The 17,812-nt window shown below is 39.2% G+C and overlaps 1 protein-coding gene across 1 annotated transcript in view; it reads left to right on the top strand.

The window, feature by feature from the left end:
* COL1A2 (collagen type I alpha 2 chain) overlaps positions 1-17,348 on the top strand; it is a 36,044-nt gene extending 18,696 nt beyond the window's left edge. The window contains exons 28-52 of the mRNA XM_053609703.1: positions 148-201; positions 448-501; positions 1,473-1,517; positions 2,648-2,746; positions 4,095-4,202; positions 4,948-5,001; positions 5,967-6,020; positions 6,708-6,761; positions 6,866-6,919; positions 7,016-7,123; positions 7,586-7,639; positions 8,456-8,509; positions 9,476-9,637; positions 10,397-10,504; positions 11,178-11,285; positions 11,668-11,721; positions 11,807-11,914; positions 12,046-12,099; positions 12,464-12,571; positions 13,046-13,099; positions 13,225-13,332; positions 13,656-13,914; positions 14,332-14,510; positions 15,396-15,638; positions 16,347-17,348. Of these exons, the coding sequence (XP_053465678.1) occupies positions 148-201; positions 448-501; positions 1,473-1,517; positions 2,648-2,746; positions 4,095-4,202; positions 4,948-5,001; positions 5,967-6,020; positions 6,708-6,761; positions 6,866-6,919; positions 7,016-7,123; positions 7,586-7,639; positions 8,456-8,509; positions 9,476-9,637; positions 10,397-10,504; positions 11,178-11,285; positions 11,668-11,721; positions 11,807-11,914; positions 12,046-12,099; positions 12,464-12,571; positions 13,046-13,099; positions 13,225-13,332; positions 13,656-13,914; positions 14,332-14,510; positions 15,396-15,638; positions 16,347-16,493 (2,484 nt within the window). The 3' untranslated portion in view covers positions 16,494-17,348. The remainder of the gene's footprint in view (positions 1-147; positions 202-447; positions 502-1,472; positions 1,518-2,647; positions 2,747-4,094; positions 4,203-4,947; positions 5,002-5,966; positions 6,021-6,707; positions 6,762-6,865; positions 6,920-7,015; positions 7,124-7,585; positions 7,640-8,455; positions 8,510-9,475; positions 9,638-10,396; positions 10,505-11,177; positions 11,286-11,667; positions 11,722-11,806; positions 11,915-12,045; positions 12,100-12,463; positions 12,572-13,045; positions 13,100-13,224; positions 13,333-13,655; positions 13,915-14,331; positions 14,511-15,395; positions 15,639-16,346) is intronic.
* The last annotated feature ends 464 nt before the right edge of the window (positions 17,349-17,812 follow it).

The following is a 17,812-nucleotide window of genomic DNA, read 5'->3' as shown; positions in this document are numbered from 1 at the left end:
TATTTCTCTCACTCTAGTGCTTTTCTGCACTAGAATGTATCTGGTCCCTCGAAATGACCATTTCTACTTTCTGGTCCAACAGTTATATAGTTAGATGATAGTGGTGGCATACATTGCCATTTATGCTATTTTTCCTATCATTTTTAGGGTGTCCAAGGTGGAAAAGGTGAACAGGGTCCCGCTGGTCCTCCAGGCTTCCAGGTAAGTCAACTAAAACACACACTAATCCTGCCTTTGGTCAGACTATCAGCTGTAAATCATGCCTTGATTTCAGAATTCAAGCAAAGAAAGGTGCATTGTTTTTCAAAAACAAACTTTTGTGTAATGCTTTAATAACATAGAATTGTGCTCTGGTTCACATTTGGTAGTCCCTATTCCCAAATTCAACTATAAGCAAATGTCCTTAGCACAGCCGTAAGATTGAGATTTGTATGTCTTTTCATTTAGGGTCTTCCTGGCCCCTCAGGTCCAGCTGGTGAAGCTGGCAAACCAGGAGAAAGGGTGAGTAAAATAAGCCATGGTAAATTCACCTAAACTTCAGAATTTCCCCGTTTAATTCCCTACTGCAGTGCAGTTACAAAATGAAAAGGGAAATTTCATATTTCATATGTTAACAATAGAGTTCTACATCGTTAGTGCTGATGGAGAGAATGAGCCAAGTTAGTTTAGTTCAACTTACTTTGTTTTATGGATTTAATGAAACATCACATTATGAAAGTAAAATCCATCAATGAATATTTCATTTAATAGCTTTTGTTTTTTCACTGTTCTTGGTAATGTTAAAATACACATTATTTCCTTCTCCATAGTGAACAAGTAAACGCACTGATTTTCCATCAAACTAGATCCTGAAAAATTGCTTTTAATGTTTTTCTTGGCATTCAGACATGACACTGCTATCCACAATCAGGGCATGAGTTCTGAGTCATTTTCTCTGTAATTGTGATGAATGTGTCTCAATTTAGTTACATTCTGTGGCCTGGTCTCCTTTGTCAACAGTGGGGCACATTAAGGAGACAGCTGGTCAGTAATAAAAGAGATACACTTGGGTGTACAATTAACTAGGTAATGTACAGAATATGATAATTTCTATTAAGAAGACAGTCTGTTATATAGCTAAAAATAGGCAGTGTCTGATATTGTTCATGTTTATTTATCATATTATCAAAGGAGATGGTCTGTTTTGTCACTTTTTTAAACACAATAAGCTAAATAATGGGAATTAATTGTTTTGATATCAAGCTCTGCGATATATAACATTTTTGATATCAGTAGAATTCTGCCTCATGTTTTTAACTTTCCACACTAAAAGTTCTGTTCTTCTTACGCGCACTAGCCTGTGTACTTATGCACTCATGTGGTAGAGCCAGCTTTATTTCACTCTTTTTAAATCTTTCATATGTTTTCATTGTAAGTGAATTTAGAGATCACGCATAAATTTCATGCTTTATTTATTCTCATGTTTTGCCTAGGGTCTCCATGGTGAATTTGGTCTCCCTGGTCCTGCTGGTCCAAGAGTAAGTGTCACTTACTTAACTTCCATAAACTCCAGCAATGTGTTTTCAAAGAAGTAATGCTTTTTCCCTAACCCTGATGACCTTGCAACAAGTTCCTGACACTCTTCTAGAGTAAAATGCAATCTGTACAGAGCATTAGATTTCTAAGTTGATAGACATTTTTATTCAGTTGCCCATATTTCCTATTCAATAATTACATGGTCATAAGAAACAGAAATGAATTAGTATTAGATAGACAAGTATGATATAATTATGACAGTGGCTTGACTTGAGCCAAGGAAAAGTAGTATCTTACTAAGTTCTAAACTGAATTTTTGCAATGTGTGTTGATGAACAAAGTCTAAAGCTGAACTCATGAGTCTACTCTTATAAAGAATTATAAAGTAAATAGACTTCATTTGTCCATGGATATTAGCCTATCTAGAAGGATGTTTGCCCCTAATTTCCTGTTATGTTGCTAGTTCTATTATTGGGCTATATGTATTTAGGAAGCCCCAAAAAGTTTAGTGTCAAAAAATTATAATACCGTAGAACAAGGTCCTTTGAAACAGTTACAATATGGACCTATTTGAGATGTAAATTGGCAGATGTTTAGAGAGATAGGTAGACAAAGCAACATATACCCATATACATACACATACACGTATACATTCCCTTGAACACTATAAGCATTACAACCATTATTGTATGACATTATTATTATCATTATGTACAATATAGATATGAAAATATTTAATATTATCTGGCATTACTACTTCACTAAAATGACAAACTTTTCCTCTGAGTACTGCACATAACCAGCATAACTATTTTACCTATAGATCTATCACAGAAAAAAAAAAAAAAAAAAGTAAATAAATTCTAAAGGTTGACTATTAGCCATGACAAGCAACAAAGTTTGGGTTTCTAGTCACAAACGTTAGAGCCAAATGAGATTTTTTTTGAAGATTATCTCACCCCCATTCCTTCATTTTACTAGTGAAGAAATTAGGAACAAAAGGAACTTTAACTTGCTAATAAATGGCAGAACCAGGGTTCAAAATCTAAACAGGTACCAACTCTGGTATATAAAGCAGTTAGTTCTGAATGTGATGAATGGTGCAATGCTTCTTTGACTGACTTTTTTATAGGGGGAACGTGGTCCCCCAGGAGAGAGTGGTGCTGCTGGTCCTTCCGGTCCTCTTGGAAGCCGAGGTCCTTCTGGACCCCCCGGGCCTGATGGAAACAAGGTAAAATTGTATGTTTACATATTGCTGATTTGGCCCAGTCTGCTCTAAAATGAGTGGACCCTTTACAATCGAATTGCTTTTCAGATGTTTATTTTCAGTTCTGTAATGATTTCCCTCTCAGTAAATAACAATCTGATTCCAGTGAACCTGAATTATTCAAAACAAACCATGACCAAAAAAAAAGAAAAAGAAAGACTCTAGAGAAAATTTCAGTGTTCCACAAACATAAATGAATTATTATGGGGTTTCACCCTTTTCTCATCATACTTTTTATGCTTTTCTTTTAATGTAAAAATATCATAGGCGGTGCCTGTGGCTCAAAGGAATAGGGTGCTGGGCCCCATATGCCGGAGGTGGCAGGTTCAAACCCAGCCTCGGCCAAAAACTGGGGAAAAAATAAATAAATAAATATATACATATATATGTGTGTGTATATATCATATACATGGGACATTATTATTAGAAAAAAATTACTTTTTCAATATCTTACCCTGTAGAATAAAATGTCAAAAAGTAGTCTAAACTATAATAATGAATTTATGATAATGAACATTAACTAGACATTCACCCCCAAAATGAGTCTGGAAACGTGTGTTCCCAAACAGAATCTGTGTTTCGCTTTTAAAATAGATGGAATTACATATGTCTGGGAAACAAATTAACCACAAGAAAAAGAAGGGAACTCATATGACTCCTAACTCTTAACTTTCAGGGAAAAAAAAAATTTAAAAATCAGTTACAAAAAGCAATTTTAATAGGTGAAAGGATTTTACTGGAACAAAAAAAAAAAAAAACAAGGTAAGAGGGAGAAAGAAAATGAGAAAGAACATATGGTTCTATGAGGTAGCATTTTCAAAAGGATCTATTTATCTCAGAAGCTTGTCAACAGGTTTGAAGTATGTGGAATTGTAGGGTTTTATATAAAAACGGAAGCTATAGTCACCACTCTTAAGGAGATTAGAACACAAACATTGACAAAGTCTCTACGCTTCCTGTCTGGGCTAAGAGACTTATCCTTGAAAAATGTCTGTGGGCAAACATTTTTCACTATCTGCTCCCCATTGTCCTACCCTCTTCTTCTCCACGCCTGCCTTTCTCAAGAGGATTGGAGAAGGTTATTGAGGAATCACCATCACCCACTCCCACTACCTTTGTCTCCTTAGTCACTGCATCATTAATAGTTTTTCTCTGTTACATTCTTTCTCCTTTCAATAGCCTGTCTTTGTGTCTCTGAGCAGACAAGAATACGATCTATACAAATGTTTAAATTGGAATTCTTCAAGAGTTGGGTTCTTTATTTTCTTCTTTCACCACTGAAATAATTGATTTTATATGTGTTTGATTCCAGGGTGAACCTGGTGTGGTTGGTGCTCCAGGCACTGCTGGTCCATCTGGTCCCAGTGGACTCCCAGGAGAGAGGGGTGCTGCTGGCATGCCTGGAGGGAAGGGAGAAAAGGTACCTCTGAGTGTTGGGCCTTAATACATATTGTTGATGAACTCTAGCAAAGAAGGCCACGCAAGGATGCCTAATTTTTACAGTTCTTGGCAGGTGGTCTGGTAGCATTTTGATATCTGTCTATACCTATTTCCCCCTGCCACCCAGCACCTACGCATTTCTAAACTCACTAATCTGGCAAAATTCCTTGCTACCATGGAATTTCATGCAAACAGATGGTGTTGAGTAATACATGAGGCTCATTTTAATGCCACTAACAATAATGCCTCATCCTGCCCTAATTAATGGGAAGAAGCTATATTGAACAGCTGTCAACCGTGCTGCTGCTTTAGTTATGCCATAAAAGTGATCGGGCACTGCAGCCCACTGCGATGTTGCCTTTTAATTCTGTCCACATGAATTTGTACCTTGCCTGATTATGCTTCAAGAGGGTGTATGAAATTAGAAGAGAATGTTTAACAATAATCTGGAAAGGGTTTTGAATTTTTTTCTTTTTTTCCCCTTTGATTAGCCTCTATAGAAAGGTAGGGAATCAAGACATCACTCAGAGTCTCCAGTGACTGACGATAGCATAGCATCCTCTGGAAAAAAAAAAAAAATAAACAAAAAATAAACTTTATATTCATTTTTTTTTATTGTTTGGGATTTATTGAGGGTACCAAGAATTAGGTTATACTGTTCATATTCATTTTGATTCAAAAATTTCTTCCGAAAACAAAAAGTTGCTCCTGCTTTATGCTTTCAGGGTGAAACTGGCCCCAGAGGTGAAACAGGTACCACTGGCAGAGATGGTGCTCGTGTGAGTTTTACATGTTTGTTTATACTTAGATTTTCTTTTTCTTCTACATTTTACTTCACTGGAGCTGAGTTTTCCAAAATAGAACTACAAAAAAGAAAGATTCAAAGTTAGTAAGAGATCATTTCATTCCTCTCTGGATCTATGACCAATAGTATCACTCAACACGCTCCAAAAGAAAAATTCCACACGACTGACTTCTTGATTGACTCAGGGTTGAAAATCAAATTCTGAATTTCCTGCTTGCTCTAGTATTCTAGTATTAACTACAGCAACCACAAACTACACACCAAAAGCTTCAGGTTTCATAGGACATTCAATGATTATTTAAGTGATAATAGGGCATTTTTTAATAATTCTAATTCTTTTAAATTTTAAAAAGCCAGAACCTCTAATGAGGTCCTACAATTATTCAAATGTACGCTGTAGAAATTTATCACTCAAAGGGCAGCCCCAAAGATTAACTGTGAATGCCACAGAGATGCCAAAGATAATCCCATAAAGGCATAATTATCCTACTTAGGGAGTCAGCACCAGTGCTGCTCCAGGCCACAGTAAGCCTTGGTTCTTTTCCTCACCTTTCCCTCAGAGCTGGTAACTCATTGTAGCTCATTTGTAATAGTGCTTTCTTTGAATCACACAGTTCTAACAATTCCCAACAAGGCTACTCATTTGCTCCTCTCCAGGGAATCTTGCAGGAGCAGAGAGTTCAGATCTCTCACATTTCCAACCTGCTCTTGACTTACATATTTCTATAAATTTTATGACTGGGGTACTGTCCTCCTGAGAGTGGCTTCTAACAGTCTTGATAATTAGAACTAAAATGCACCATAGGCTTTCTTGATGTCCAACCCGAGTGTAAAGACTGAAAGTCTTCAGTCACTGTGAGCATAGCAGAGAGGTTGACAAGGTTCACTTGTGATGGTATGGGGTACTATTAATGAGACATGTTTCCTTTTGGGTACTAGGGTGCTCCTGGTGCTGTAGGTGCCCCTGGTCCTGCTGGAGCCACAGGCGACCGGGTAAGCATGCATTTTCACTAAGTTGTGATAGCAGTATCTAAAATTTCCTGCCTGCCCTCATCCCAAAGAGCCCCAGCAATTTATTTTTATGGCTTGGTATAAAGCCTGCTTCTTTCACAAACTAGCTGTTGTGATAGGGTGACAGGAAACAAATGCTATGTGTTTAAAATTCTCTTTCCCTTCCTATAGACGTGCCAGCTATCTGATCTATACGCTAATCCTTATCATTTGTTTTAGAGTCATTCCCTGTTACCCATTAACAGTATTATAATGCACTGAGCCTTCTCAAAGCCTTCAATTGTAAAAAATCAATGAAATACATAGCGTGCCCATTTCACATCAAACGGTCCACTTAAAATAGATCTTATTTATTGTATTGCACAGATTGCAGCAAATAGATCAGCCCTATGTCCATCTAAAAATTAAAATGTCCTCCTTCTGGTATCATGGGCACTGATTTATAGTGTTTTTGCAACTGTACGACCAATACCGTTTCAACCCCCCAAATGAATACAGCATTAAGTGGAGTAAGAATCCGATTCATTTTACTCTGTGAGGAATGCATTAGTTATCTCTTCCAAGGCAACTACAAAGTCTGACAACAGCCCCCTGTCCACCTCTTCCTCTCTCCTCCTTTGATTGTCTAGGGGAGGCACATTAACAAGTTCACCTTTGGTCCCATTCTAGGGTGAAGCTGGTGCTGCTGGCCCTGCCGGTCCTGCTGGTCCTCGGGGTAGCCCTGTAAGTGGAAACCTGGCTCATTCTGGATACTCCTGCCTCTCAACCTTTAGACATTGATGAAACTAGGATTGCTAAGACGTTTTTAAACCCCTTCTCCCACCTAGGGTGAACGTGGTGAGGTTGGTCCTGCCGGCCCCAATGGATTTGCTGGTCCTGCTGTGAGTATCGCATAATGAAGGTTAATCTGAAAACATTCCAAGTTGGGGAGGAGAGTGGGTCAGAAAACTAGAGCTGTGACCATTCCTTTCCCACAGGGCGCTGCTGGACAACCTGGTGCTAAAGGAGAGAGAGGAGCCAAAGGGCCTAAGGGTGAAAATGGTGTTGTTGGCCCCACTGGTGCTGTTGGACCTGCTGGCCCATCTGTAAGTTGAATTCACGGGTGGTCAGACGGCTTGTGTAGTCACTCATGAGATCTCAATCATACAGCACAGAGCAGGCAAGTGCCTGCTATCCGCTAAGGGATTTATCAGATCAAAAATGGTTAAAGAAGAAGAATTAACATTTGTATACTGTAAATATTACATTTTATAAAAGTTTCATAAATATTGTCTTATTTTAATTTTTCCATAACTCTTAGTGTGGTGATAGTGAAGAATGAACATTGATTTTTCCTTTTCTCTTTATTTTTGTTTTGGGGGGTTTTTTGGAGTTTTTCCCCTATAATTACTCTAAATTCTGGGGGAAAGAACTTTGATTTTATATAACATAATCATTTTTTTAATTTCTGATGTTTTTCTTATAGTTATGAGAATGATCCGTTTGAAGAAAAGAGTAACATCTGTGTTTGTTTTGTGGTTTAATCTCGCTTTTTTGTTTGCATTTAGGGTCCAAATGGTCCCCCTGGTCCTGCTGGAGGTCGTGGTGATGGAGGCCCCCCTGTGAGTATTTGCAGTGGACTCTGATCACTTCTCTTTTTTCAGAATCCCCCTTAGGAGCAACTTGAAAGTTTTGATAAATTTGGACTACCATGAACAGACTCTTGAGATTCAAGTTCATTCTCTTCAGAGCAATTCTGATATTGATAATGATTTTAACCCAGCTAGAACTCAGTGCAAAATATTTTGCTACCACCTCACCTGAGCAGTTTAACTGTGAAGTGGGGAGAATATTTCTTTGGTGCCTTTATTCTTTTGTTGCTGTCCCCCTTGTTCTGCCTGACTGAATCTTTTCCCTCCATGTCCAGCACCATCACTCAGACTCACTGGAGACCCAGAGCTCCCCAGGAATAAGCCACACTGACATTTTTTCCCACTAGACAGTGCTTAATGCTCTAGGTCACCTGTTGTAGCTTCCTCTGTAAACAACATTACTTATTCAGTGGTTATTTTCTTAGCACCCAGGCAGTGGTTAAGACAGTTATTAATGTATACACTTTTATACATAATCATGACAGGGCATTTTATCATCTTGCCCTTATAACCATCAGGTACTATGTTAGCATTTCAAAAAAGACCACCAAAATCTTAATGCAAATTATGGGCACTGTAACTGGTGGCCAGCTAGGAAGGAAGCTGTGTGAAGGAGGGCCTTCTGGCTCCTGGTTAAGTAACACCCTATACGAAGCTGCCTACTGGCCACTCCTTGGTCCATCCCTGGTCATAAGTACTGAGGATTTGCCAAAGGATAAATACCCATCTTATCCAAATTCCAGGAGTTGGTGTTGACTGTGGAATTTTAATGTGCTTGGTTCTTAGGGTATGACTGGTTTCCCCGGTGCTGCTGGACGGACTGGTCCCCCCGGACCCTCTGTGAGTAAATCACCCTCAATGTCCCTCTTTATTTACTCTAGTCAAAAGTCCCAGTAGGAAACTGGTAAGAGACTTTTTAGGAAAACACATCACTAATGCTTGCTATTACTTGCCAGGTCTGAAATCAGTTTTTCTGAATTATTAAGGCCAAACCATCACAAATTATATTTTATAATGTCAGTTTAAGAGGCTTTTATTCATCCAAACCCCAGTCTCCTTTCAGGAGCCTGGTCTCTTTGTTAAAAATAAAAAACAGAATAGTTTTAGTCACGTATCAGATTATTTCCATATCTAATTACCCTTTATGGCTAACATTCTGCCTCCATTGTTAAGGTATAATTGTTCCTGAATTTGAAGGTAGTTTGGCCTCTAATGTAATTCTGATTCAGACTCTCTTGTCAGGACTCAAGAGAATTTAATTAATTACCAAGTATTAAGTCTTCCGGTTAAGGTTTTTGAAAAAAAAAAATAGCAAAGATGTTGATTTCTTGGAATCCTTTTACAAGTTCACAACAAAAAAAACTTCATTCCCAGTAGGCATTTAATTAAACCTAGTTGACAGCACATGTGATTCCTCAATTGTCAACAAAATGCCAATGTTGGCTTTCTTCAAAAAGAAATGGGCAGAGTCCTCCAAAACCCTAAGACCCATTCATTTACAACCAACTCTTACACTCTGCACAGTTCTGGTTCCAATATTCCAGGGTACTGGTGGCACAATGTTGCTTTTCCTCACAGAGATTTGCCATAGAATCTGCCCAATTATTACAGCCCTAGGAGAAGGAAAACAGAAATTACTCCTTTCTGAAAGAAAAAATGTTAAAAAGTTTAACCATTCCCCAAATTGACCGGGATATTATTTTGTTGCATTGCATGTTTGCATCTTGCTATCTAGAATCTCGGCTGCCCTCTTCCAGGTTCCAGATGACTAATAGAAAATAAATGACCTTGTACATTTGCTCTCAGGGTATGACTGGCCCTCCTGGTCCCCCTGGTCCTTCTGGTAAAGAAGGACTGCGTGGTCCTCGTGGTGACCAAGGTCCAGTTGGCCGAAGTGGAGAAACAGGTGCATCTGGCCCTCCTGGCTTTGCTGGTGAGAAAGGTCCCTCTGGAGAGGCTGGAACCGCTGTAAGTGATGTCAGACCCCTCTTCCTTAATGGCTTGTGTTGAATCAAAACAAAGCTCATATACACTTCTTCACGGGGCATATATCTGTTGACTAGTATTGCAGGAAGTCTGTTGAGCATACACTGAGGTGCCTCAGCTTTGCAGATGCTCAAAAAGCACATCACAGGGGCAGCAGTACACGAGGGAACTCGTTTTATCCCAGCAACCCTTTAAGCTGTGGAGGGCACTTACCAGTCCGGAGATCAGAGCAGGATCCCCTTGTTGTGCCTATCCTACTGTAAATTAGTCAACCACAGTAAGCTACAGTTTCCTGAAACGTGCATTGCCCAGCAGCAGTGCTGTTCTGAAAGCTGCCTGAATTACTTTAGTTTTATCTTTTCATTTCTTGTAAGAAATCTCCATTCTATGTACAACTATCATGTATCTATAATAATTAAAAATTAAAAAAATTAAAATTGCATCCCTCAAAGTTCTATAAAAAACTATTCCATTACTCCAAGTGGCTTTAGTAACCCCAACCATATATTTTTAAAAGTTGCACCATTGGTCTCAAGGAGGAACCAGGTACAAAAAAAGTATATATGCCAAGATGTAAACCCATTGTCATCACGAAAGGAAAGATATCCAAGGATATATCCTACCATTAGGAGGCCATTAGTCTTTCTAAGCTGAGGGCAACTCATTCCCACAGTCCTCAAGCAACCTGGGATACCCCTGAGGCTCTTCCCTGGAATACTCAGTCCTTTTCCTCCTGCTCAGGGACCTCCTGGAACTCCAGGGCCTCAGGGCCTTCTCGGTGCTCCTGGGATTCTGGGTCTTCCTGGCTCCCGAGGTGAACGTGGTCTACCAGGTGTTGCCGGGTCTGTGGTGAGTGTTTGACACCATTCTGATTTCCATTAACATAACAAAAGATTTCAAAAGCTGCCACTTCAAATGTGACAGATTGATCACTGAATAACTCCACTTAAGATCTTTATTCATAGCATTTTCTTTATACAGATTACGTCGTTTATCTAAGAAGCTTTAATACTACCTTACTTAGATACACAGTGTAAAGACACAGCCTAACTTTATGCAGAATGATTTTTGTTCTTTCGACATGCTGAAGAATGATATAAGCTCTAATTGCATTTACTTCTCTGCAATATGAAATGCTGGCATCATTTATCCAGTAAGAAGAAAGAAACTCTGGAAGTTCTGAATCATTCCATTAAGCCTGACCCATGACAGCAACTAGGAACCATCTCATCTCCATAAACTCTATCAACTTTACAAATTCATTTTAGTTGAGATATTGGATAAAACTAGGCTCACCTTGCACAAATTAATGCCCCATAATCACACAGTGCTGACCATCTAAGTGTGGAGAAGGAGGGCAGGGATGAAACTTAGGATACTTTGTACCATAATGTGGGCCATTCACACTCAGTCCACCTTCTCCCTTGAAACAAGAATCTCATGGCTAAGGTTGGTTTTGGAGGGTGAGATTAGCATTCCATCCTCTGAGAGGAATGTCATTTTATCTTCTCTGCCTGTTTAGGGTGAGCCTGGTCCTCTTGGCGTCTCAGGCCCTCCTGGGGCCCGTGGTCCCTCTGGTGGTGTGGGTAGTCCTGGAGTCAACGGTGCCCCTGGTGAAGCTGGTCGTGATGTGAGTTCAACAGTTGGTTTGTAAAATAAAATCAAGCAGGATTTCGTGTATGGAACATTATTTCTTGAGCTGAGGTTCTCCTGTTCCAAGTGTGTGAATAAGATAGTCTGTTTCTCCATAATATCTACACCAAATATTGAAAATACGAAAAATCATTTGGGCTAAGGAATGAATGGGCTTTTAACTAGCACATTTCAAAACCAGGTCCAAATAGCCAAAACACCTCTTAAAGGCAATCTAGGTTGGCAAGTTCTTGTCCCTAGTTTGTTAAGTGGGGGTTCACTACTAAGCACCAGGAGTGACAGAGACAGAGCAGCCGAAACCCAGGGGCTGCTAAGGCAGAGTCTCACCAAGAGCCGTCCTTTGTGTGGTGTCTTCACAGGGCAACCCTGGAAACGATGGTCCCCCAGGTCGCGATGGTCAACCTGGACACAAGGTCAGTACACTTTTCCTCTTTCTTTAATTTAAAAATGATTAGAATACAGGCCCGACTGATGCTGAGCTCATTTTGCCTTTGGTAGGGAGAGCGCGGTTACCCTGGCAACGTTGGTCCCACTGGTGCTGTAGGTGCACCTGGTGCTCACGGCCCTGTGGGTCCTGCTGGCAAACATGGAAACCGTGGTGAACCTGTAAGTTTGAAAATATCACTCCCTTAATGCTGTCCTCCTCCGGGGCTTCACTTGGGGACAGCGGGTATGGAGAGGGGGATCTTGGACCTAGCTGATGAGTCGTGTTTTTTTTTTTCTTTTCCAATTCACAGGGTCCTGTTGGTTCTGTTGGTCCTACTGGTGCTGTTGGTCCAAGAGGTCCTAGTGTATGTACCTGGTGAAGAATTCTTTACAAATTAATATTTAGGGAGAATCAACCCAAAACATGCATTAAGAAAATAAATCATATATAGGCTAGACTTCATATTTCTAAAAAAAGTTAGTGCATGCTGAAAATTGATACAAACTGATCTGTATTAAGTCTTTTCTGCTTGTTAGTATTAAAGAATTATAAGGATCTAGCCACTTTTGAGACAGCTTAACTAAAGCAGATTACTGGGAGAGATGAGATCCCATCTACAACTTGGCAGGTCTTCAGTTACCTTTGTAAATGGATTAAACAGTACTTGCAGAAGAGTGTCATATTCTGAAAAAGGTAAAAGTTCTACCCATCTTTCTCTCTCTTTACAGGGTGCACAAGGCGTCCGAGGTGATAAGGGAGAGCCTGGTGATAAGGGGCCCAGAGGTCTTCCTGGCTTAAAGGGACACGGTGGACTGCAGGGTCTTCCTGGTCTTGCCGTAAGTAAAATGTGGCCATTTTGCCTGTAAACTGACCCTGAAGGTTTTCAGCAAGGAAAAATCTTCTTCACATTTTCACTGCTGTTGTTCTAAAACATCCCACATCATATCCATTGCCCGTTCTCTAGCTAACTTCATCTCTCTCAGCAATAATGCTATTTCATCCCAGCACGAAAAGGTGAGGGTTAAGAGAGTTAGAAATACACATGTATTAAAATCTCCCAGCAACAATGTCCTTCAACCCCACTTAAAATAAATATAATTAGAGGAATGACTAATGTTGCAGTGCTGAAATAGCTTGTGAAGAAAAATAATTGAATGTAATAGACATAATGGGAGAAAAGGGCCCCACTTTACATTTTCAATTTTCTCAATCCAGAGTCCATTGAAACTAAAGTTTCCCATTTAATTTTTTTAAAAAAGCTATCTATTAGCACATGTTCTGAAAGTGATTTTCCCATTCTCTCTTTAAAGGGTCACCATGGCGATCAAGGTGCTCCTGGCTCTGTGGGTCCCGCTGGTCCTAGGGTAGGTAAAACCCAGGGTTGCTTCATGTTTGCAGCAGAGGCTAAAGCAGGCAGTGAGCCCCAGGCCACTGCACCTTTGTGGGGCTTCAGACCAGCTCACAAGAACTTGCTGTCTTTCTTCCTTAGGGCCCTGCTGGTCCTTCTGGCCCTGTAGGAAAAGATGGTCGCAGTGGACATCCTGGTACAGTTGGACCTGCTGGTGTTCGAGGCCCTCAGGGTCACCAAGGTCCTGCTGTAAGTATGATTTGGGAAAATAATAAAGAATATCACTGACTTAAGAAATATTTTCTTCAGAATAAACCAAGACAATTATGACAACACATGAAAGTTGACTCATTTCAAAATACTCTCTAAAGTATCTGAAAATTGTCTGTACATAATAGGCTTTTTAAGCCCATCCCTGAAAGTAAGCCAGAAAGTTATTTATTTGTATGAACTTGATTCTTTTTTACTTATAAGAACATGCTTTTGTGTAAAGCTCAGTTGAAAAAATCCCATTACTGATGTCTTTCACCATAACCCAATACCAAGCTCTCCTCTCTCCTTCACCTTTGCAGGGGCCTCCTGGTCCTCCTGGCCCTCCTGGGCCTCCTGGTGCCAGTGGTGGTGGTTATGACTTTGGTTATGATGGAGACTTCTACAGGGCTGACCAGCCGCGCTCACCACCTTCTCTCAGACCCAAGGATTATGAAGTTGATGCTACCCTGAAATCTCTCAACAACCAGATTGAGACCCTTCTCACTCCTGAAGGCTCAAGAAAGAACCCAGCTCGCACATGCCGGGATCTGAGACTCAGCCACCCCGAGTGGAGCAGCGGTAGGTCAAGGCATTCACACCAGACTGACCCTTGTCACAAGCTGAGCTTTTCAAAACTTGTTTCCACTGACATTTAGAATGAAAATGTATTTGGGCAAAAAGTACATTATATGAAATTATGCCCAATTAATGAGGCATCATTTTCTTCTCCTAACCAGCACCCACCTCAAATTTCTCTTAATATGTATTTTTGCCCTTTTCATGTTAACAAGTACCCATTTTTAAATTTCTTTTTAATGGAGGAGAGGAGCAAAACTAATTTTGAAAACAGTCACTCTTGTCCTATTAAATGTGGGTAGGTGCCATAATAGTATGATCTCAAGTGTTATTTGTAGCAATCAATATCTTACTAGTTTATTAGAATCCATGTTCTGCTCAACGAGAAGTGTTATGACCTGGGTCTCGTTTTCTTAAAAGGTTACTACTGGATTGACCCTAACCAAGGATGCACTATGGATGCTATCAAAGTATACTGTGATTTCTCTACTGGTGAAACCTGCATTCAGGCCCAACCTGAAAATATTCCAGTCAAGTATAGGAGCTCCAAGGCCAAGAAGCACATCTGGTTGGGAGAAACTATCAATGGTGGCACACAGGTGAGAAATCCTACAAACATTTCTCTTCCTACTAAATACTACTTGATTAAGATGGTTTGATGATCCATATTTTAATCTCTTAAAAAAAAGGGGCTTATTAAAAGAACCTGTTTTTTACATAGGTTCTAATTCTATATAAAATTGCACATTAGAATATGGATTAATTGAACACATCCATATTAATTCAAGGTTATTATTCACATCCGGCTTAGTTGATTATCACTAATGTCCTTTATTGTAAAGGAGCACTGGCCAGTATGTACCCCTACACCCAGGCATATGCATTTTCAAAATGAGAGCAGCTCTTCTGAATCTTTCATTAAACCTTTTCACCAGCTTTACTGAATGCCTAAAGAATTCAATAAATTACAAAATTACAGAAAAATAAAGAAGTCCAAATCTCTACCATCTTTCTCTCTTATTCTAAAGAGGAAACATACACATAAAGCTTAACTAAAACAGATATCTTTTTCAGATGTTTGCCTTTCTTAGCCTTGTAAGTCTATGTCCATCTAGGTCAGGCGTCCTCAGACTTTTTAAACAGGGGGCCAATTCACTGTCCCTCAGACCGTTGGAGGGCTAGACTATAGTTAAAAAAAAAAAACTATGAACAAATTCCTATGCACACTGCACAAATCTTATTTTGAAGTAAAAAACAAAACGGGAACAAATACAATTCACACCGCTTCATGTGGTCCGTGGGCCGCAGTTTGAGGACACCTGGTCTAGGTAACTGATGCTTCAAAAACAAGTGAATTGAATTTCCTTTCTCCTAAAGCTTAGATCTGAATCCATTATTCCTGCCTATACCAGATCTTGTTTTAATTTGACTTAGTATCCAAGTCCTTCTCTGCTTAACCAGAATTCCAATCTTATTTTCTATAGTTTGAATACAATTCAGAAGGAGTGACCTCCAAGGAAATGGCTACCCAACTTGCCTTCATGCGCCTGCTGGCCAACCGTGCCTCTCAGAACATCACCTACCACTGCAAGAACAGCATTGCATACATGGATGAGGAGACCGGCAGCCTGAAGAAGGCTGTCATCCTGCAGGGCTCCAATGATGTTGAACTTGTTGCCGAGGGCAACAGCAGGTTCACTTACACTGTGCTTGTAGACGGCTGTTCTGTAAGTATTAATGAAATACAGGAAGTGGGGGTGGGAGGAGTTCTAGCTTAGACCAATTAAATGAACAAGAGAATAGGAGACCTAACTTAATTTGATCTTTATTCATAAATGGATTTATTCAAATTCCAATGGTAAATCCAGAGTATTCCCATCAGACAGTGCCCTCTGAAATGCTGAAATGTATACTGTGTCCATGTACGAGTTGTGTTCCTTTAGCATGAGTTTCCTAAATAGTGATGTATGACCAGAACTTCCAATTTCTTCAGATTTAAACAGCATAAGCTATAATTCATGTGTATTTTATTTTGCTTGTTAATGTGGCCAACACTTGATTTTTTTTATGCTTTATCTACAATATGCTACAACAAAAGAAAAATTAAGATTCACTAATAGCAACACTGCTTACCTATCTATCCAAGTCCCCTCCCTCAGACATACACATCAATCCTAAACATGATATTGTAGAAAAAAAGCCAGTTGGAATGTGTGTTGAAAGAATTTTTCTAACTACACTGAGAGAGAATTCCTCCCCCTGCAGACACCTTTAATGTTGCTGTTTCAAATATAAACTTGTTAATCTGAGACATACATCTTCTGAATGGCACAGACAAGCCAAAAAGTGATTCTTATAAAATCTATATTCTAGTATTATCAGATTCAAAAATAGTGCTGCCTTATGTATCTTTTCTCTTTTTTTTTTTTAAACAGAAAAAGACAAATGAATGGGGAAAGACAATCATTGAATACAAAACAAATAAGCCATCTCGCCTGCCCTTCCTTGATATTGCACCTTTGGACATTGGTGGTGCAGACCAAGAAATCCGTGTGGACATTGGCCCAGTCTGTTTCAAATAAATGAACTCAACCTAAATTAAAAAAGAAAAAAACCAAAATTGAAAAATTTTCTCTCTTTGCCATTTCTTCTTCTTTTTAACTGAAAGCTGAATCCTTCCATTTCTTCTGCACATCTACTTGCTTAAATTGTGGGCAAAAGAGGAGAAGGATTGATCAGAGCATTGTGCAATACAATTTAATTAACTTCCTCTCCCTCTCCCTCTCCCCTCCCCAAAAGATTTGGAAGTTTTTTTCAACACTCTTTTAACACCTGTTATGGAAAATGTCAACCCTTGTAAGAAAACCAAAATAAAAATTGAAAAATAAAACCGTGAACATTTGCACCACTTGTGGCTTTCGAGTATCTTCCACAGAGGGAAGTTTAAAACCCAAACTTCCAAAGGTTTAAACTACCTCAAAACACTTTCCTGTGAGTGTGATCCACATCGTTAGGTGCTGACCTAGACAGAGATGAACTGAGGTACTTGTTTTGTTTTGTTCATAATACAAAGGTGCTAATTAATAGTGTTTCAGATACTTGAAGATGTTGATGGTGCTAAAAGAATTTGAGAAGAAATACTTCTCTGTATTGAGTTGTATTGTGTGGGTTTTTTTTTTTAATTTGATTTAGCATCAGTATTTTCCATCATATCCCCAATTAAAAGTATGCAGATTATTTGCCCAAAGTTGTCCTCTTCTTTAAATTCAGCATTTGTTCTTTGCCAGTCTCGTTTTCATCTTCTTCCATGGTTCCAAAGAAGCTTTGTTTCTTGGGCAAGCAAAAAAAGTTAAATTGTACCTATTTTGTATATGTGAGATGTTTAAATAAATTGTGAAAAAATGAAATAAAGCATGTTTGGTTTTCCAAAAGAAAAATACTGAGTAAAATTCCTTGCTCCAATGCTCTTTGCAATATAAACGTGCATCTCTACCAGCCATTAGACCAAGTGCCTCTCATTAGATAGAAATTATGCAAAAAGGGCAGTTTGGTATGGTAGAAAGAGCAGAGACCGAGGACCCAGGAGATCTGAACTCCAATTTTGGCTCTGCTCCTTGTGGGTGAGTGACCTTGAACCTCTGAACCTCTGCATTTCAGTTTCCATATCTACAATATGGGAAAGATTCCTTCACACTTCTACTAAGCATTGGACATATTAAAAATATATAATACCCAAGCAACACACATTGTTGCTATAAGCTTACTATAGCAAAAAGCCATAGAACCATAGAAACTTTTGGTTTATTATCCATTAAGCATTTGGCAATAGCAGCTGAAAGTTGGTCTATGCACAATTAACACTATTACCTAAAACAGTTTCAAATATTCAGTAAAAATGCCA

The sequence above is a fragment of the Nycticebus coucang genome, chromosome 11, assembly GCF_027406575.1.
Source record: "Nycticebus coucang isolate mNycCou1 chromosome 11, mNycCou1.pri, whole genome shotgun sequence".
Classification (NCBI taxonomy): Eukaryota; Metazoa; Chordata; class Mammalia; order Primates; family Lorisidae; genus Nycticebus; species Nycticebus coucang.
Note: the sequence above shows the minus strand (reverse complement) of the source record. Positions and strands in the feature narration are given on the sequence as shown.